This window comes from Furipterus horrens, unplaced genomic scaffold (genome assembly GCF_987537825.1).
Source record: "Furipterus horrens unplaced genomic scaffold, mFurHor1.1.pri manual_scaffold_2, whole genome shotgun sequence".
In the NCBI taxonomy this organism is placed as follows: Eukaryota; Metazoa; Chordata; class Mammalia; order Chiroptera; family Furipteridae; genus Furipterus; species Furipterus horrens.
Window position 1 is genome coordinate 103,259,520 of NW_028327172.1, and position 21,574 is coordinate 103,281,093.

The window sequence follows — 21,574 nt, forward strand, 5'->3', positions numbered from 1 at the left end:
TTATGAATTCTAATTCCTACTAGTGAGTAATTTAAAATATTGTCTTTAGAAACAGATCATCACAGGTAGTTCCATCTTTGTTGAACAGTTTCCAGGCAGGAATCTGATTTAGTTCCTGTTTTCCAGTATCTTAAAATGCACAGACATGAATCAATGTTCATCATGGCCCCACAATCACGCTGAATACCACTTCCTAGAATTAGGTATTCATTTTCTAAATTGATATTTTTCTCTGTTATTAAAATTTTATTTGGGATTACTTCCCTGTTTCACTTTACTTTCCAGAGCATGAGCAGAGTTTTGTATTTTCACGGTTTTACTTAATATTACAAGTACTAAGAGAAAGGAAGTAAGTGAACAAGTTCTAGAAATGTATTTCCCTAAACTTATATGCATACATGCATACATATATACACACAAAAAAGGTGATAGCAGGTAGGATGCCATTTATAAATTAGCATTTCAATTCGGAACTTCTTTCTAGGTAGCATAAATGTGAACCTCCATATTTCACACAAATGTGAACCCCCCCATCAAGGATGGGGTGTAGGAGTTCCTCAAATTCCCAAGTAAGTGAGAATTTCTTTACAATGTATGTATCGTATTATAAGGGCTGGAAGTAGGATTAGGAAAACAAAAACATATGAAAACATAAACTATCAAACTTTTCCATACAGTTGCTTCATTGCTCATGGTATTTCTCATTCTTTTTGCTATCATAAAAACAGATTGCATTGCTCATGTGGTGTTTCTTGTTCTTGCCTTTATTTACCATACTGAGAGAACAAATTACTTTAGTAAAATGAATTTTCTTAGGAATTATCCTTTCCATCATTTCCATGTTCCTTTTTTGAAGTACCATGTTTTTTGCACAAATTAAAGATAAGTACATATTTCATAAAATTTCCTTTTCTTAATGAAGCATTCCCTGTTCAACCTATTTAAAAGAGTAACCCTACCCAACCCAAAATTGACCAGAACTTTACATCTTCCTTCTTTGTTTTGCTTTGTTTTAGTTAATAGCACTTATAATTATTCGACATTCTATACTTTTACCTATCTGTTTTATAGACTGACTTTCTCCACCATTAGAACATGAGCTCCATGTGAGCAGGAGTCCGTCTCTGTTATCTTCACTGCTCTGTTCTTAGTATCTAGAGTATCTAGATCTATATCTGGCACATTCTATTTATTCAACAAATATTTGTCAAATGACTGAACTAAAAAGTCATTGGAGTAGTGTAATAGAAGGATAGGAAAACAATGTCATTGAGTTTGAATCCACATATTTGTATTTTAAATAGCCTTCAATTAAACATTCATATATTTGCTTATCCTAGTGTCATTGATAGATGTGCTTGGTGATAAATTCACTTGTTTATAAACCTACATTGATAATTTCATATACTCTGTGTGATTTTCTTAAGAAAAATTTTGTAGGGAGTTATGATAGCTATTGTTTCTATAGTTTTATAATGCTTTATAACTTATTTTTATTATATATTTATATGTAATAAAGTATATGTGCTATATTTGTTATAATATATTTCTTAATAATAGTCATTAAAAGAATGAATTATCTCCCATTTTCATTGCTAAGAATTCTAGAGGCCTTTGCCTATGGTTGAAGAAGCTCATACTGTAAAGTGAAGAAAGTCTTATAATGGTTGTGCCCCACTGAGATCTGATGAGAAATATTCTTGAGGATCCTGTTCTGAAGTGCTCTGCAAATATCTCCCTGCAAGGTTGCACAGCCCTACAAAAAACAGGTTGCCAAAGAACAGTGTATACACTGAACAGTTGGAGGCCACTGCCAGACTATAGCTAAAAGAAAAAGGAGATAAAAATCTTCACCTGTTAATAATTAAAAATTGAAGTAGTAAAGAAATATTTCATGCTGTTATGTGGGATATTTTTCGGTTTGTTTTTATTTTGAGAAAGCATAAAGCTTTCCGGTTAATCTGGAGCAAAATAACCAAATGCAGTTAATTTCATAACAGGGAAATATCTATCAAATTCATCCCCTCTATGCCATATGGTTTTAAGATGATTTTTAATCAGAAAGCTACCATGAGGACAATGAAATTAAATGTAGCATATGGGCAGGATAAACAATCTTAAGATACATAAATTGCAAAATAAGGGAAGTTCTTCCTACTCAAGTTGGCATACTAACTTTCTTTCCTTGATCTCACAACCTCACTCTACCCAGAGGTTTAAGAATAACAACTCACGTTTTTATGGTTCACACACTTCATGAGGACCAGTTCCCGGTAAGCTCTCTTGGCATGCGTTTGGTTCTGAAAGGGTCTGCTGAGCTTCTTAATGGCCACATTTCTGTCAAGGACAGCATCATATGCAGCACTGCAGAGATCCAAGAACAACCCAGAATTAAGAACAAAAGAGCTCTTAGAATTCCTGCTTACAGAACTAAAGATATGGGTTAAAAAAATTCTACTTTATAAAGAATCTTACTCAGATACCCTCTCCTCAGGTCACAGATCAACAAGCCTGTGAATAAAGATATGAGTGATCAGTATAAACACATTCTTCTTGCAATGATATAAATAAAAAAGAAAGAAAGAAAAAGAATCTTGGCAAGAATACAGCATATAATTGCACCAGTGAGTAAGGACAAGAGAAGAAAAAAAGTGCTCAGCTTTCCCACTAACCATGTAACTATATGCAAGTTGCTTCATCTCTCTGGGCTTGAATTTCTCATCCAGTAGTATGTGAGAGTTAGGTTTTCTCTAGATCCATAATACTTTGGTTATCTTATTTTTTAATAATAATAAAAATTAGTATTTGTATAATTTATTATCTATATAGCCATAATAAACATTATTATCTTACTTTCATTTTGCTAACAAGAATAACTTTTAGCAAAGTTGATTGATCTACCTTTTAAATAGCTAAAACTTCCTCATATTTGTCCATTATTATTTTAAATGTATTTCAACATTTATTTTTAGGACAAAGAAACACAAACCAGATCTAGTGAAGTACATTTCATGACAAGCACAAATGAGGAAAGCTGAGTTATAAACTCAAAATTATTTCATAAAGGAACAGTCAGGGCATATTTTTAAAAACCAATTTATGTAGTTAATTTGTGGCAGGTTTGTGTTAAAATAACTTCAACACATTTAAAAAAGAAATATGAACAACTAAAGGAGACAGACAAAGGCAGTAGATATCTGGTAGTTTCAAACAGGCTGCCTAGGCCCAGACTGGGACATGATCTGACACCACCAGGGGCAGATCCATGAAGTAAAGAAAGTGCACCTCTGTAACAGTGTACAAGATGTGGTGGGAAGAGTGACTCTCAGTCAGCTAGCTGGAGGGAAGGACCTACCAAAGAACAGCACGACAACAACCAAAACACAAGTACAATCAGACAGCCCAAATAAATGGAATAAAAGGCATCCTAAGAGCATCAAGTTCAGAAGGTCAAGGAGACTGTACCACTGAATCCCACACATCTCCTGCCACAGAAGTTCACAATATGAAGACAAGAAGTCAAAGCAGATCAATCTAAGAAGAAGAAACAAACAAGAAGAGTCAAAAAATGGGGAGATAAAGAAACAACCCTCCATTGAAAGGAAAGGAGGAATCACCAGAAAGAGTGTTAAATGAAATAGAGGTAAACAAACAATCATATGTGGAAATCAAAATAATGATTATAGGAAAGCTCAATGAGCTTAAAGACCTCAAAGAAAACTACAAAGAACTCCAGAGGAACTATGAAGAACTCCAAAAAAGCTAAAAGGAAGTTACTGAGACCTACATTATCATTAAAAACAACCTAGAAACTATCAATAAGAGCCAGGAGGAAATGAAGAATACAAGTTCTGAATTGAAGAACATGGTAGAAGGAATCAAAAACTGGCTATATGAAGCAAAAGATTGGATCAGTGAGCTCGAGGACAACATAGAAAAAAATTCCCAGAATGTGCAACAAAACAAAACAAAAAAGACAGAAAAAGAATGAAGAGAGCTGCAGAACAACATGAAATGTAATGCAATCCATATCATAGGAATATCAGAAGAGAAAAAGAGGATCCAGCGATAAAAAACCTATTTGAAAAAGTAATAACAGAAAATTTCTCTAACTTCATGAGAGAAAAAGTCATATGAGTCCAGAAAGCACAGAGGATCCCAATGAAGATGAACTCAAACAGGTCCCCTGCAAGACATACCATAATTAAAATGGCAAAATTTAAGACAAAGAGAGAAGTCTAAAAGCAGCAAGAGAGAAATAGCTAATAACATACAAGGGAGCTCCAATAAGGCTATCATCATATTTCTCAACAAAAACACTACAAGCCAAGAAAGGAAATGGCAAAAATAATTCAGATGGTGAAAAACAAAGGTCTACCGTCAAGACTATTCTACCCAGCAAGGCTCTCATTCAAGATAGAAAGTGAAATGAGGAGTTTCCAAGACAAAAGAAGTCTAAAAGAATACATCTCCACCAAACCAGCATTTTAAGAGATGCTAAAGAATCTGCTTTAAGAAGACGAAGAAAGAGAGAGAGAGGGGGGAACACAGGCAAAAAGGGGGGAAATGACAATGAATAAGTACCTATCAATAATAACCTTAAGCGTAAATGGATTAAATGCACCAATCAAAAGACAAAGGGCAGCTGAATGGATTAGAAAGAATGACCCACATATATGCTGTCTACAAGAGACCCACCTCAGAACAAAAGATCTACACAGACTGAAAGTGAAGGGATGGGGAAAAAAATATTTCAAGCAAATGGACATGAAAAAAAAGCTGGGGTAGCAGTACTTAAATAAGACTAAACAGATTTCACAAAAAATGACATAGAAGGAAACAATGGCATTTCATATTACTTAAGAAAACAATTCATCAAGATATAATCCTTGTAAACATATATGCACCCAACATAGGAGTACCCAAATATATAAGTAAATTTTGAAGGGTTTCAGGAAGAATATCAGCAGCAATACACTCATAGTAGGGGATTTTAACACCCCATTGTCAACAATGGACAGATCCTCCAAGCAAAGAAACACCAATGATATTGAGGCATTGAACAACACTCTAGATTAAATGGACTTAATTGATATATACAGAACCTTTCACCCCAAAGAAGCAAAATATACATTCTCTTCAAATGCACATGGAACATTTTCAAAGATAGACCCCATGGTAGGACACAAAACAAGCCTCAACAAATTCAAGAAAACTGAAATTATATCAAGCATATTTTCAGACCACAATGGCTTGAAACTGGAAACCAACCTCAAGGTAAAACTCAAAAACATTGAAATTCATGGAGACTTGAATAACATGCTATTATGAATAGGTTAACAATGACATCAAGGAAGCAATCAAAAAGTTTCTGGAAACAAATGAAAATGGACACAAAACAGCCCAAAACCTAGGGGACATAGCAAAGGCAGTCCAGAGAGGGAAGTTCATAGCAATACAGGACTACTTAAAAAGGCTAGAAGAATCTCAGCTAAACAACTTAATCCTACATCTACAAGAACTATAGGACCAACAACAAACAAAGCCCAGAGCAAGTACGAGGAGGGAAATAATCAAGGTCAGAGCAGAATTAAATGACATAGAGACTAAAAGAACAACTCAAAGGATCAATAAAATCAGGAGCTGGTTCTTTGAAAAGATAAACAAAATCAACATGCCTTTAACCAGACTAATCAAGAAAAAAAGAGAGACAACCTAAATAAATAAAATCACAAAAAATAGAGGAGAAATCACAACTAATACCACAGAAATACAAAAGATTGTAAGAAATCTACTAACAACTCTATGACAAAAATTTTGACAATCTGTGGGAAATGGACAAATTTTTGGAAACATATGATCTTCCAAAATTGAATCAAGAAGAAACATAAAACCTGAATAAACTGATAAAATTAGTGAAACTGAGCAGTAATCAAAAAACACCCAGAACACAAGAGCTCAGACCAGATGGCTTCACAGGTGAATTTTACAAAACTTTTAGGGAAGAACTAACTCCTATCCTTCTCAAACCATTCCAAAAAATCAAAGAGGAGGGAAGACTCCCAAACTCTTTTAATGAGGCCAACATTATTTTTATTCCAAAACCAGGGCACGACACAACAAAGAAAGAAAACTACAAGCCAATATCACTAATGAACATAGATGCTAAAATCCTCAAGAAAATTACGGCAAACCAGATCAGCAATACATTAAAAAGATCATACACCACGATCAAGTGGGATTCATCCCAGGGAAGCAAGGATGGTTTAATATTCACAAATCAATAAACATAATACATCACATAAACAAAATGAAAGACAAAAATCACATGATTGTATCAATAGACGCTGAAAAAGCATTTGATAAAGTTCAGCATCCATTTATGATAAAAACACTCAGCAAACTGGGAATAGAGCAAGCATACCTAACATAATTAAAGCCATATATGAGAAAATTGCCGCCAACATCATACTCAATGGGCAAAAACGAAAAGCTTTCTTCATAAATCAGGAACAAGACAAGGATATGCACTCTCTTTACTTCTGTTAAACATAGTTTGGAAGTCCTAGCATCAGTGATCAGAGAAGAAAAAGAAATAAAAGGCACCCAAATTGGAAAAGAGGAAGCAAAACTGTCATTATTTACAGATGACATGATAGTGTACATAGAAAACCCTATAGACTCCACTAAAAAAATTGCTTGACCTAATAAGTGAATTTGGCAAAATAGCAGGGTACAAAGTCAATATTCAGAAATAGAAAGCATTTCAGTACACCAACAATGAAATATCAGAGATAGAAACCAGGGGGAAAAAATCCATTTACAATAGCAATCAGGAAAAAAAAGTACTTAGGAATAAACTTCACCAGGAAGGTAAAAGATTTGTACTCAGAGAACTACAGAACACTGAAGAAAAAAATTAAGGAAAATGCAAATAAATGGAAGTATATACCATGTTCATTGATGGGAAGAATCAACATCATTAAAATGTCCATACTACCCAAAGCAATTTATAAATTCAACACAATCCCTAGTAAAATAACAATGACATAATTCACATACCTAGAACAAATACTTCAAAAATTTATATGAAACCAAAAATGATCCCGAATAGCCTCAGCAATCTTGAGACAGAAGAACAAAGTAGGAAGAATCACAATACCTGATATCAAACTATATTACAAGGCCTCAGTAATCAAAACAGCCTGGTACTGGCATTAGAACAGACATATAGATCAATGGAACAGAATGAAGTGTCCAGAAATAAACCCAGATCTATATGGTCAATTAATATTTGACAAAGGGGGTAGGAGCATAAAATGGAGTGAGAAGAGCCTCTTCAATAAATGGTGTTGGGAGAACTGGACAGGGAAGTGCAAAAAAATGAAACTAGACCACCAACTTAAACCACACATGAGAATAAACTCAAAATGGATCAAAGACTTAAATGTAAGCCATAACACCATAAAAGTCCCAGAGGAAAACATAGGCAGGAAAATCTCAGGTCTCCCGTGCGCAACATTTTTGCTGGTATATCTCCCAGGGCTAGGGAAATAAAGGAAAGAATAAATAAATGGGGCTACATCAATCTAAAGATTTCCTGCTCAGCAAAAGAAAACATCAGCAAGATGAAAAGGAAACCAACAACATGGACAAACCTATTTGCCAATGATACGTCAGACAAGGGATTGATCTCTGAAATATATAAAGAATTTATATGTTTCAACACCAAGAAGACCGACAATTAAAAAATGGGCAAAGGACCAGGACACTTCTCCAAGGAGGGCATACAGAGGATCCATAGACATATGGAAGAATGCTCAACATCAAGCCAGCAGGGAGATGCAAATTAAAATGACAATGAGATACTACCTCACACCAGCCAGAATGGCCATCATTAACAAATCAACAAACAATGAATGTTGGCGAAGTTGCGGAGAAAAGGGAACCCTAGTGTACTTTTGATGGGAATGCAGACTGGTGCAGCCACTGTGGAAAACGGGATAGAATTTCCTCAAAAAACTAAAAATGGAACTGCCTTTTGATCCTGTGATTCTTCTGCTAGGATTATATCCAAAGAATACTGAAACACCAATTCAGAAGAACCTACACACCTCTATGTTCATAGCAGCGCTATTTACAATAGCCAAGTGCTGGAAACAGCCTAAGTGCTCATTTGTAGATGAGTGGATCAAAAAACTGTGGCACATTTACATGATGGAATTCTATGCAACAGAAAGAAGGAACTCCTGCCTTTTGCAGCAACATGAATGGAACTGGAGAGTATTATGCTTAGTGAAGTATGTCAGGTGGCAGAAGAAAAATACCATTATGATCTCACCTAACACAGGAGCTTAATGAGCAAAACAAATGAGCAAAATAGAACCAGAGACTTGGAAATAAGGAACAGGCTGACAGTGACCAGAGAGAAGGGGGAGGGGAGAAGGGGGAAAAGAAAGGGAAGGGTCCAGTCAAGGAACTAATGTAATATAAATGACCTATGGACAAAAAAACAAAAATAAAAATAAAGACAACAACAGACTTATTTCTACACCCCCTCCAAAGAGACTTATTCAAATATGAGTTTAAATAATGGGCTGGAATAAAACAAAAAGAAAGAAAATAATTTAGATGGAAAAGTTCACAAATAGAGAAACTAATCAATCAATCGTCAAATGTAATTTTTCCCCCTGAAACACAGCAATTTTAGATCACTGTCCTTTTTGCATTCCGATTCCTTCCCATGAAGGATGAAGAAGCATCTGTGTCTGCTGCTTTGTATTTTGGGGTTCTCTTTGTGCACGTTTAATAAACTGATTCTTGAACTGATGTTTATTTTGCTGAAAACCTGGGTGTTGCTTTCTGGAGGCTGTTCACTATAATTTCTTCTTGAACTTTTAGATCCAGATAAAGAAAGGAAAACCACTGATTCAAACTTTCTTGCTTCTGTAGTTGGCTAATTTTTGTCATTTCTTACACCCTAATGGCTTTCAAGTATATTTTCTTCAAGGAACACCTTTTGGGGAAATTTTTGCTCTAAAACTGAAGAATGGCAACTAGTTTCCTTCTTTTGCATCCGTCTGACTTTCCAAATGAAGAAATCATCACCACTATCACCATCCTCAGACATGGAAGACTCTGTAAAATCTTTCCTCTGTGTTATCTTCAAAATACTACTCTTCTTCATGTCATTCTTCTCCATCACTGCTATCGCCAAGCAAGCTACTGGACTCTTTCTTCTTTTTTTGTTTTGACGTAACAGTTTAATTTTGGGGTTAGCAGGTGTCTTCTGGGGTTAAGAGGGAATTACATAATCCTTTTCAGAAGGCTTTGATGGAGAATTTGAAATGTCCACTGTTTTGAGTCCATGTTCCATCTTGGTTGTTTTTTCTTTTGAACTATTTATTGGTTTCTTTGCCAACATGTTGGCTTCTTTGTCTTTTTGCTCACTGATAGTAGCTCCTTCATGCTGTAACTTAATTGCATCATCGTTTGAATGTGAAGTGTCCTTGGAATAATTTTCTCCTGAAGCATTCTTTGATGATTGCACTTCAGTATCATTTTGTTTCACATCTTTAAAGGCTTGGACAGCAGCTTTTAGCACATCTATGTTTTTCTTCAGAAGAGGGTGCATTGCTAATCTGGCAGGTGCTCTTTCAGTCACAATGGAATCAAGCTTTTTGCAATTTTTTTCAAAATTGATATCATCACCAAGACCAAATTTCATTACTATATCAGATTTCAATTTCTTCATTGCATGAATTTCTTCAAGTAATTGTATGTTCGTCTCTGATTTTTTAACAGTGAATCTTCAGTACCCTTTTTTTACTTAGGTCTGCCAACATTCCTGACAAGTTTTTGGATAACCAAAACTCACTTCTCTTCTCTTCTCATCTTCACCTCATTATTGAAGTTCAGAGTCGGGGTTGAGCCATGGTAGATGTTAATTGCCATGAAAACACAGGTTAGTTGGTACTAAAAGTTTGCCCATTAACAATTAAAAAGCTCAAAATAGAGAATGTAGTCAAAGGGGATTTCAGAAGTGTAAACAATATTTATTATTTAAATACAAACATGGAAATGAATGCCACTTCCTATTTGAGAATGATCATTTACCATGATTGGAAAAACAATCAGTACATGGTACTGTTTCTCCCATACTCTGAATAAATGGGTCTGGAATCAAATGAGAAAGTGGTATCTTCTTATTGTTATACTTAGTTACCTACTCACAGAATGTTTCTTCCATCCCTGCAATTCTGAGTTGTGCTGAATTGTCTAAGTTGCCAGGTAGGGTTTTCTTAGTTTCCCAGAATGACACAGCAACTAGTGTCCCCTACAATTAATCTACTGAATTGGAAGTGACAATAACCATTCAGGGTTAATGTCACTAAATTAAAAGACAAACAGAAAGGATTACTGTATTGTAAGATAGTGATACACTCACAGGACAAGGTGGGACAATGGCTTAGAGTCCTCCATTCAATACTTATTCCTTTCCAAAATGTCGCCATTAAAATTCTGACCAGTGTCTGCTTGCAGATCTCCACAAACATTAAGGCAGCTCCTTCTGTTGTTGGACAGCTTTGAGAATTAGAAATGTCATCGTTCTGATAAGCAGAGTTGTCTTTCTGTGGAATGTATTGATTACTGCCAACTCTTCCGTCTTGGGCAACTCAAAATAAAATATTCTCTTTTCATTATGAAAGATTCATAATGTTTGAAATCCATTAAAAGACTGAGCACAATGACTGGCCTCTAAATACTAAGTAATGCTCGGCTTTTCTTATTTCCCCTCTAGGTCTCTCTCTCTTTCTCTCTCTCTCTCTTAAGCTAAAAAAACAGCAGTGTCCTACCACCATTTGTCAGAATGTGATTTCAAGCCCCATCACCATCCGGTCAGTTTCCTCTAAATATATTCCAGTCTGATGTGAACCCTGCACTAAATAAACTTTGTTACTCTAGGCATGGAGGGTCAGTGAAGATTAGGGTAATGCTATCAACTACCTCATTCATATACTGACCCTTTAATTTCTTTGCACACAGGCTCTCCATCCACTGAGCCACACAGGTCTGGCTCAACCCTCTCATTTCTGTTGACATAGTTAATACTAATAAGTCTGTCCTGGCTCCTTTGATAAATATACCTCACACACTATTGACTCACAGTGAGCGTATGTTAAATAAACATGTTGCTTTTTTAAAAACTCTGTATGTGAGCACTGGTCCCTCTGTTTTTATTTGCTCTTGTTAACTTACCAATGGCAGCACAGGCAAAGGGGTCAGATGGACCTGCAGATTATAATAGTGCACAAAGACAATTATGGATTTGGAAATACAGAAATTATAATTTCTAAAGTTAAGAAATTGTACCAGCAGCAAATTGATCTGAACAGTCACCTTAAAGAGGAAAAAAAAAAATACCCTAAATTTTAACCCAAATCAATTTAGTTGAAATCATTAAAATATCTATAGAGAGAATAGCGATCAGTGGTAAAAGTGTATAAAAAGGAGTTAGAAAGGCGAATTCTGATACTGCCTGGCCAAATAAGACAGTGCCTCCCAGGCAGGACCAAGGATCCTATCTGCCAGTAGATGTTTACATCCTTCTTGTGATGGTCACAGACTGCAGCCAGTCAGCATTCTGATCAGTGTCTCCAAGTGCTGATTCTGTCCTCTGAAGTAAACATCCTGCTTATCAGGCTCTCTTTCAGAACATTGCATGCCAGAATATTGCCCATACTTGATCAATTTGTTACATTTTTCATAATTTAATAAATTGGCATCTGATTTTATATGTGAGTCTTTAGTAAAGCTTTGCAATGTGCATTTGAGTCCCTGAGATACTGACCAGATCCTGCCAGATAGTGGGCCAGTCCTAGACCTGAAGTGGGATAACTGAGAAAATGCCATTCCCTGGCTTCCTCAGCAGGTACAACACTGGCCTGTTTCGCCTAGAAAAGTTGTGGCACTCTCCCTCCCTCTGTTACCTCTTCCTTAAAGCAACTTTAGGTGTGAATCCCAGCATGCTGCTTACCTGATACAAAGCTGTGGGCAACTCACTTGCAATTTCTGGATTTCCCCACATGTATAATGGAAATAATAAAAATGTAATGTATCTACAGTGCCTCACCCAAGTGAGCACTCAATAATTACTATTGCTAGTTTTAAAGATCAACATCCTTGCTGGAGTCATTGTGTGATGCAGAGCAAGACAAAGTATAAATTCCTATAGCATCTGTTATAATTGGACCTGTATCTACTAATCAGCATTTCAATCTGTCTATTAATTGGAAATCCATTTAACTATACCACTATCTTGACCACATTTCACAAGTTTGCCCCATGATATAAAAGTTTGAGGCAAAAACCTTATCAAAATCTAGATACGTTGTACCATATAATTCTATTACTTACCACTTTAATAAGCAATACAATGATTTGTTTTTAAGGAACTCTAATCCCAGCGATCACTGAAACCATTCCTTTTTTAAAAATTTTTTTCATATGCTTTATTGGTTATGCTATTACAGTTGTCCCTATTATTTTCCCTTTGTTCCCCTCTACCCAGTGACCCCCATTCCTCCAGATGTCCCCCGTCCTTAGTCCATGCCCATTGGTTGTGCATATAGTTCTTCTCCACATCTTCTTGTCTACTCCACTTTCTCCTACTATGCTTCTTAATTCCTGTACCATCTCCTTCCCTTTCCCCCCTTCCCCCTCGCTGCTGACGTACCCCCAAAATGTTCCCTATTCTTATAATTATTTTCCCACTCTCGTTGCCTACTTAGTTTACCTTTGTTTCAGTTCTCTAGCTTCTGTTGTTGGTTGTTGTGAAACAGTTTTCATTTGAATGTGCATAGTTTTGATCCTCTTTCTCCTAAACAAGTCCCTTTATCATTTCATCTAACAGTGGTTTGGATCTGATGAACTCCTTCAGTTTTACTTTGTCCTGGAAGCACTTTCTCTGCCATTCTGTTCTGAATGACAGCTTCGCTGGATAGAGTAATCGTGGTTGTAGGTTTTTGCTATTCATTACTTTGTTTCTTTTTTGTTTTTGTATTTTATTTTATTTTTTATTTTATTTTCTGGTTTCTCAATTACAGTTGTCCCATTTTTCCCCCATTGCTATCCCACACCCAGCCCACCCCTTCTCCCACAATCATATTCCTCCTTATTGGCCATGTCCATGAGTCATTTATCACATTCCTCGACTAAACCCTTCCCTCTTCTCTCCCTCCCACCTGCCCCCTATTGACTGCTATTCTGCTCCTTGTCCTATTTAGTTCGTTTGTTTATGTTGTTCTTTAGTTTCCTGTATTACATGATATCATATGGTATTTTGCTTTCTTTGCCTGGCTTATTTCACTAAGCATAATTCTCTCTACTTCCATCCATGTTGTCACAAATGGCAGGAGTTCCTTCTTTCTCTCTGACGCATAGTATTCCATTGTGTAAATGTCCCACCGTTTTTTGATCCGCTCATCTACAGATGGGCACTTAGGCTGTCTCCAGCACTTAGCTATTGTAAACAGGGCTGCTATGAACATAGGGGTGCATAAGTTCTTTTGAATTAGGGTTTTGGGATTTTTCAGGTATAATCCTAGCAGTGGAATCGCTGGTTGAAAAGGCAGTTCCATTTTTAGTTTTTTGAGGTAATTTCATACTGTTTTCCATAGTGGCTGCACCAGTTTGCATTCCCACCAACAGTGCAGTAGGGTTCCCTTTTCTCCACATCCTCGCCAGCACTTGTTGTTTGTTGATTTGTTGATGATGGTCATTCTGATTGGTGTAAAGTGGTATCTCATTGTGGTTTTCATTTGCATCACTCTGATGGCTAATAATGTTGAGCATTTTTTCATGTGTGTATGGACCTTCTGTATGTCCTCTTCAGAGAAGTGTTTGTTCAGGTCATTTGCCCATTTTTTAATTGGGTTGTTTGTTTTCTTGATGTTGAGTCATATAAGCTCTTTATATATTTTGGAGATCAGTCCCCTGTCTGTGATATCATTACCAAATATGTTTTCCCATATGGTGGGTTTTCTTTTCATCTTGCTGATGTTTTCTTTTGCTGAGCAGAAACTCTTCAGTTTGATGTAGTCCCATTTGTTCATTTTTTACTTTACTTCTCTTGTCTTAGGAGAAGTATCTGTGAAAATATTGTTATGTGGGCTATCTGAAATTTTCCTGCCTATGTTTTCCTCTAGGACTTTTATGGTGTCATGGCTTACATTTAAGTCTTTGATCCATCTTGAGTTTATTCTCATGTGTGGTGTAAGTTGGTGGTCTAGTTTCATTTTTTTGCACGTCCCTGTCCAGTTCTCCCAGCACCATTTGTTAAAGAGGCTCTTCTCACTCCATTTTATGTTCCTTCCTCCTTTATCAAAGATTAGTTGACCATAGAGGCCTGGGTTTATTTCTGGGCTCTCTATTCTGTTCCACTGATCTATATGTCTGTTCTTATGCCAGTACCATACTGTTTTGATCACAGTGGCTTTGTAGTATTGTTTGATGTCTGGTATTGTGATTCCTCCTGCTGTGTTCTTCTGCCTCAAGATTGCTTTTGCTATTCGGAGTCTTTTTTGGTTCCATATGAGTTTTTGGAGTATTTGTTCTAGGTCTATGAAATATGTCATTGGTATTTTAATAGGGATTGCATTGAATTTGTACATTGCTTTGGGTATTATGGCCATTTTGATGATGTTGATTTTTCTCATCCAAGAACATGCTTTTTGCTTCCATTTATTTGTATCTTCCTTAATTTCTTTCTTCAATGTTACATAATTTTCAGAGTACAGGTCTTTTATCTCTTTGTTTAAGTTTATTCCTAGGTACTTAATTTTTCTTGTTGCTGTAGTAAATGGTATTTTCTTTTCTGTCTCTGTCTCTGATATTTTATTGTTGGTGTACAGAAATGTCTTTGATTTTTGTATATTTATTTTGTACCCTGCTATTTTGCCAAATTCACTTATTATATCAAGTAGTCTTTTAATGGAGTTTATAGGGTTTTCTAGGTATACTATCATGTCATCTGCATATAATAATAGTTTTACTTCTTCTTTCCCAATTTGGATGCTTTTTATTTCTTTTTCTTGTCTGATTGCTGTGGCCTGGACTTCCAACACTATGTTGAATAGGAGTGGAGAGAGTGGACAACCTTGTCTAGTTCCTGATTTCAGGGGGAATGCTTTCAGTTTTTGTCCATTGAGTATAATGTTGGCTTAAGGCTTCTCATATATAGCCTTAATTATGTTAAGGTATGCTCCCTCTATTCCCATTTTGCTGAGACTTTTCATCATAAATGGGTGTTGTACTTTATCAAATGCTTTTTCTGCATCTATTGATATGATCATGTGATTTTTGTCTTTCATTCTGTTAAGGTGATGTATTATATTTATTGATTTGAGCATATTAAACCATCCTTGCATCCCTGGAATGAATCCCACTTGATCATGATGTATGATATTTTTGATGTACTGCTGGATCCTGTTTGCCAACATTTTGTTGAAGATTTTAGCATCTATGTTCATCAGTGATATTGGCCTGTAGTTTTCTTTCTTTGTTATGTCTTGACCTGGTTTGGGGATTAGGATAATACTGGCTTCATAGGAAAAGTTTGGGGTTTTTCCCTCTTCTTGGATCTTTTGGAATAGTTTGAGGAGTGTAGGAGTTAGTTCTTCCCTAAATGTTTTGTAAAATTCGCCTGTGAAGCCATCCGGTCCAGGGCTTTTGTATGCAGGGAGATTTTTTTTTATTACTGTTTTAATTTCCTTCTTTGTTATTGGTCTGTTGAGACTTTCTACTTCTTCTTGGTTCAGTTTTGGAAGGTTATATGTTTCTAGAAATTTGTCCATTTCTTCTAGGTCATCAAATTTTTTGCCATACAGTTATTTGTAGTAATTTCTTACAATCGTTTGTATTTCTGTGGTATCAGTTGTGATTTCTCCTCTTTCCTTTCTGATTTTGTTTATTTGGGTCTTCCTCTTTTTTTCTGGATGAGCCTGGCTAGAGGCTTGTCAATTTTGTTTATTTTTTCAAAGAACCAGCTCCCAGTTCCGTTGATCTTTTAAATTGTTTGTTTGGTCTCTATGTCATTTAATTCTGCTCTGATCTTGATGATTTCCTTCCTTCTTCTTGCCCTAGGCTTTGTTTGTTGTTGTTGTTCTAGTTCTTGTAGCTGTTGGGTTATATTTTTTATTTGAGATTCTTCTATCCTTTTCAGATAGGCCTGTATTGCTATGAACTTCCCTCTTAGGACTGCTTTTGCTGTGTCCCATAGGTTTTGGGCTGTTGTGTGTTCATTATCATTAGGTTCCAGAAACTTCTTGATTTCTTCTTTGATGTCATTGTTAACCCATTCATTGCTTAATAGCATGTTATTCATTCTCCATGAGTTTGGGTGTCTTTGATTTTTTTCTCTGAGGTTGATTTTTAGTTTCAAGGCACTGTGGTCTGAAAAGATGCTTGATATGATTTCAATTTTCTTGAATTTCTTGAGGCTTGTTTTGTGTCCTATCATGTGGTCTATCTTTGAAAATGTCCCATGTGCATTTGAAAAGAATGTCTATTTTGCTTCTTTGGGGTGAAAAGTTCTATATATATCAGTTAAGTCCATGTGCTTTAGTGTGTTGTTCAATGCCTGTATATCCTTGGTGTTTCTTTGCTTTGAAGATCTGTCTGTTGTGGTAATGGAGTGTTAAAGTCCCCTACTATGAGTGTTTTGTTGTTAATATCCTTTTTGTGGTCTTCTAGTATTTGCTTTATGTATTTGGGTGCTCCTATGTTAGGTGCATATATGTTTATCAGTGTTATATCTTCTTGATGGATTATTCCCTCAAGTATTATGAAATGTCCTTCTTTGTCTCTTTTTATTGCCCTTGCTTTGAAATCCATTTTGTCTGATATGAGGACTGCTACCCCAGATTATTTTCATGTCCGTTTCCTTGGAATACTTTTTTATATCCCTTTACTTTCAGTCTATGTAAATCTTTTGTTTTGAGGTGTGTTTCTTGTAGGTAGCAAATATGTGGGTCCTGTTTTCGTATCCATTCCATTACGCTAAATCTTTGAATTGGAGCATTCAATCCATTTACATTTAAGGTTATTATAGACATGTATTTATTCACTTCCCTTTGTACCTGTGTTCCTCTCTTCTGTTTTTCTTCTTTTTTAATCAGAGTATTCCCTTTAGCATCTCTTGCAATGCTGGTTTGGTGGAGATGTATTCTTTCAGTCTTCCTTTGTCTGGGAAACTCCTTATTTCACCTTCCAATTTGAATGAGAGCCTTGCTGGGTAGAGTATTCTTGGTTGTAGGCCTTTGTTTTTCATTGCTTGAAATATTTTTGACCATTTATTTCTGGCTTGTAGTGTTTCTGTTGAGAAATTGGTCGATAGCCTTATCGGAGCTCCCTTGTATGTTATTTGCTGTTTTTCTCTTGCTGCTTTCAGGATTCTCTCTTTTTCTTTGAATGTTGCCATTTTAATTATGATGTGCCTTGGAGTGGGTTTTTTTGGGTTCCTCTTCATTAGAACTCTCTGTGCTTCTTGAACTTGCATAACTTTTTCTCTCATCAGTTTGGGAAAGTTTTCTCTCATTATTTCTCCTATCAGCTTTTCTATTGCTTTTCATTACTTTGAATATTTCTTGCTTGTCCCTTCTTGCCTGAAGAATTTCTTTTGAGAAATCAGCTGATAGTCTTATTGGGACCCTTTTGTATGACATACTCTTCTTCTCTCTTGCTGCTTTTAAGATCCTCTCTTTATTCTTAATTTTTGACATTTTTTTTATAATGTATCTTGGTGTGGGTCTTCTTGGGTCCAGGTTTTTTGGAACTCTCAGTGCTTCCTGGACCTGTAAGTCTATCTCCTTCCCCAACTTACGGAAGTTCTACTTCATTATTTTCATACATTATTTTTCAATTTCTGGTTCTTCTTCTTCATCTTCTGTCAACCCTATGATTTGGATATTGGTCTGCTTATAGCTGTCCCATAGGTTTCTGAGCCTCTCCTCATTTTCCTCACTTTTCATTTCCTCTTTCTGCACTGCTTGACTGTTGTTTCCTTTTTTATGTTCCGATTTGTTGATTTGATCTCTGGTTTTCTTGCCCTCACCACTAGTTTCGTGTGTGTTTTTGTTCATTTCAGTAGGACTAGCCTTGATTCCTTCCCTGTCTTGTTTAAGATCTGCTGTTAGGTCTGTAAGCATTTTTATAACCAAAGCTCTGAACTGTACCTCAGAAAGATTCCTTATCTGCTGCTTTGTTAGATTAGATAGTTGTTGTCTGGTCAGCTGCATCACAGGGATCTCTATCATGATTTGTGCCATCCTGACAGTTTGGTGTTTACTTTTGCTTCCTGGGCGGGGCTGTTACACCTCTTGTGTTATAGGGGGCAGAGCGCTGTGCATCTTCAAAACCAGGTGACATTTCTCACCACACTGTGGACTTTTCTGTGGCGGTGGAGGTCCAAGATGGATGCCTGCCACTCACTCCCCACTGAGAGACCAGAAACCTCCTCCTCCATCCGCACACCCTCTGGGCCTCACAGTCCAAGGCAATGTGGTTCTGCCTTCTCTGACATTGAAATTGAGGGCTGATGGGTTTGGTTTGTAGCTGAGGGTGCTCCCCAGGTGCTTCTCACCTTTCCTTAAATACAGGTGTCTGTGCTTACCGCTGTCCCACTGCTGTTGCCCCAGCTGCCACCACCAGCACAGCTTGACATCTCCGCTTTGGCTTTGCCCCTCCTACCTGCCCGGATGAGCACCACTTCTTTATAACTTTGTACATTGGACTTCGATTTATTTTCTGGAACTTCTGGTTATTTCTGGTTTTGCGGTAGTTGTATTCCTTCTTAGTTGTGGAGGGAGATGGAGCGTGTCAGTCTAGGCCTCCATCTTTGCCGGAAGTCTCCTGTGTGTGTTCACCTCTGTGCCTTAGGTAGAGCTGTTGCTCCTGTTACATTGTAAGGGGCAGAGCCTTAGGGACTCATCAGTACAGGGCAACCTGTTTCACCACGTTGTGGTGTTGTATGTGGGGGAGGGGTCTGAGGGGGAACAATGTTGCTTTTCCCAGCACTCGCGCCTTTTCCAGGCACTGCTCCCACTTCCATATGGGACTGGTGCCTCTCTATCTGTTGTCCTGGCTGTCGTTCCCAGAGTGGGTGGATTTGCTGATGTTCTAGGACCATGAGGGTCCTTTAAACAAGTGGACTCTGCTGAGGCACCAGTAGTTTCTACCTCCACCCCAGCACTCACTGGTTTGCACAGTGTTGGGACCATGAGCAGCGCAGTTTGGTGAGGAGCTGGGAATGCTCCCCAGCTGTCCCTCCTGACCTTTTAAGATGTGTGACTGTGCTTTATGCCAGCCTACCACTGCTGCCGTCACTGCCACCACCACACCACATCCTCTCTGCCCCGGCTCCGCCCCTCCTACCTATCTGAATGAGTATTTCTTCTATATATCTGTTTGCTGGACTTCCATGCAGTTTGATTTTCTGGAACTTCTGGTTGTTTCTAATTTTGAAGTAGTTGTATTTCTTCTTAGTTGTGGATGAAGACTCAGCGTGTCTGTCTATGCCTCAATCTTCATCAGATTGAATTCATTCTTAATGGCTCATGAAGTATCTCTTCTAACCAAGACTAGGACCAATGTCAAGTTTAGCAGGTATCTCTTATCTCTTTTTTCCCTCTGAAAAAACAAGGCTGTTTCCCTGCCTATGGTTGTGTGGAATGCTGTGGTTTGGCTCATTGAATTTCCATTTGACCCCCTGTAACATGGTTTCCTTCATGGAAGAGAATTGAGATTTAAATATATAACTCCCAGATGTTTCTATAGCTAGCACTTGGATTCCAATAAGGTTCTGCCATGAGAGATTTGTAAGGCAAAGGTGAGGGCAGTCACTGCTTGGCTGGCAAGCAAGGTCTTGTGGAGATGTGAGATATTCTTCTATAGCAATGATTCACATCATTCTCAAAGTTCCTGGGTAAGAGGAGCTGAGGCATGGGCTGCAATGGACTCCAGGTTCTAATGCACAGTCACCAGTATGATGGAGTACAGTATTCCCTCACTTATCGTGGGTATTATATTCTAGACCCCCCCCCCCCCCGGATAGGTGAAAATCCACGAAGTAGGAACCTTACATTTATTTTAGTATTTATGTATATTTTAAGGCTTTATAAACCCTCCCCAACACTTATAAACCATTCCCAGGCACTTACTAATCTTTCCCACTCCCTTATTAACCTTTTCCACACTTTTATAAACACTACTTATGTTCTCAAACATATTCTACACTCTTAAACCTATATAACTTTAACATCATATGTATATAGTACCACAAAATCCCGCAATATAGCAAAAAATTGGCGATAAATAATTAAATATAATATTTTTAAAAATCCCGTGATACAGTGAGACTGCAATAAGTGGACCTCAATATAGAGAGGGACTACTGTAATGAGAGCAGCAGTGACAAGTGCATAGTTCCGGTCCTATGATTCCCAAATCTCAGTTACAATCCTGTGTTCTGGGAGCTTGATGGTTGTAGGATACACTCATAGGTGGAAGCTTCCCTGGTAATTCAGGTCTGGAGTGTCTGGGAGTTGTTCTGGGAAGCCCAGACTAGAGCTTACCTCGATGCCCTCCAATGATTTTGCAAGCACACAACTTACCATATTTAATCTCTGCCTACTTACAATGTTTCTGTCTCCTGCCATGAACCCTGGCTGACACTACAATCTTTCCCATTTTCTGTAATTCCTGAGAGATTACTGGCAGAGTTTAGCAAATACATCTACAGACTGGCATCTTTGGTGCTGCATAGTAATAAATTAATGTCTGAAAGCTTTTTGTTACTTTTGAGTCATCTTTTTTTAAGAGTCTTAGTTCATAGACTCTTACTTTTATCTTTCATTAGTTTCTCGTACATTTATCTTCATGCAAGTGGAAAAGATTTTTCCAGCAATTCTTGACCTACAGTACTAACAGTACTAGCAGCTTTACTTCTACCAGGTTTGTTCATAAAAGTAAGATACAGCCTTCTGTTGGTATGCTCCTGTCACTTAATACAGTTTATGATGCTGTAAAGCTGTTTATCTCTTTAAATATATTTATATAAATAAACACATACATATATATCTGCAGAAAAGTCTTATTCTCAACATATTTATTATTTTTTTCCTTTTGGCAACTGCAGACAACCTCTTATACAAATATTTTTCTCCCTAAATCATAATCATTTATTTGATAATTTTTTGGTCCCCTTATCTTTCACATTTAAAAATGTTCTTAATCATATTAACATGTTTGTGAGAGAAAAAAAACAAAAAACAAAACAAAAAGGTAAAAGAAAACAAAATCTATAGGCATCATGAGGACTTTTTCTCTTAAAAACAAACAAATAATGTATCATTGGAGCATCTGAAACACAGTAAGCCACCACCTGATAAGCCAAATTCTGTCCTGGGATATACTCTGAACCCTGCATTGCTTTCCCATATTCACACATTCTTGCCTTGACCTTGTCCAAAGGCCTGGACCTTAGTTAAAAACTATCAAAAAACCTCCATCAAGTGCA

General features: G+C 37.0%; 1 protein-coding gene and 1 pseudogene across 3 annotated transcripts in view; both read right to left on the minus strand.

The window, feature by feature from the left end:
• MAPK10 (mitogen-activated protein kinase 10) overlaps positions 1–21,574 on the minus strand; it is a 335,988-nt gene that overhangs the window by 78,018 nt on the left and 236,396 nt on the right. For all 3 annotated transcript variants that reach the window (XM_090266261.1, XM_090266262.1, XM_090266263.1), the window contains one exon: positions 2,235–2,364. In XM_090266261.1, the coding sequence (XP_090122387.1) occupies positions 2,235–2,364 (130 nt within the window). The remainder of the gene's footprint in view (positions 1–2,234; positions 2,365–21,574) is intronic.
• LOC150019205 (serum response factor-binding protein 1 pseudogene) lies at positions 8,661–9,894 on the minus strand (annotated as a pseudogene).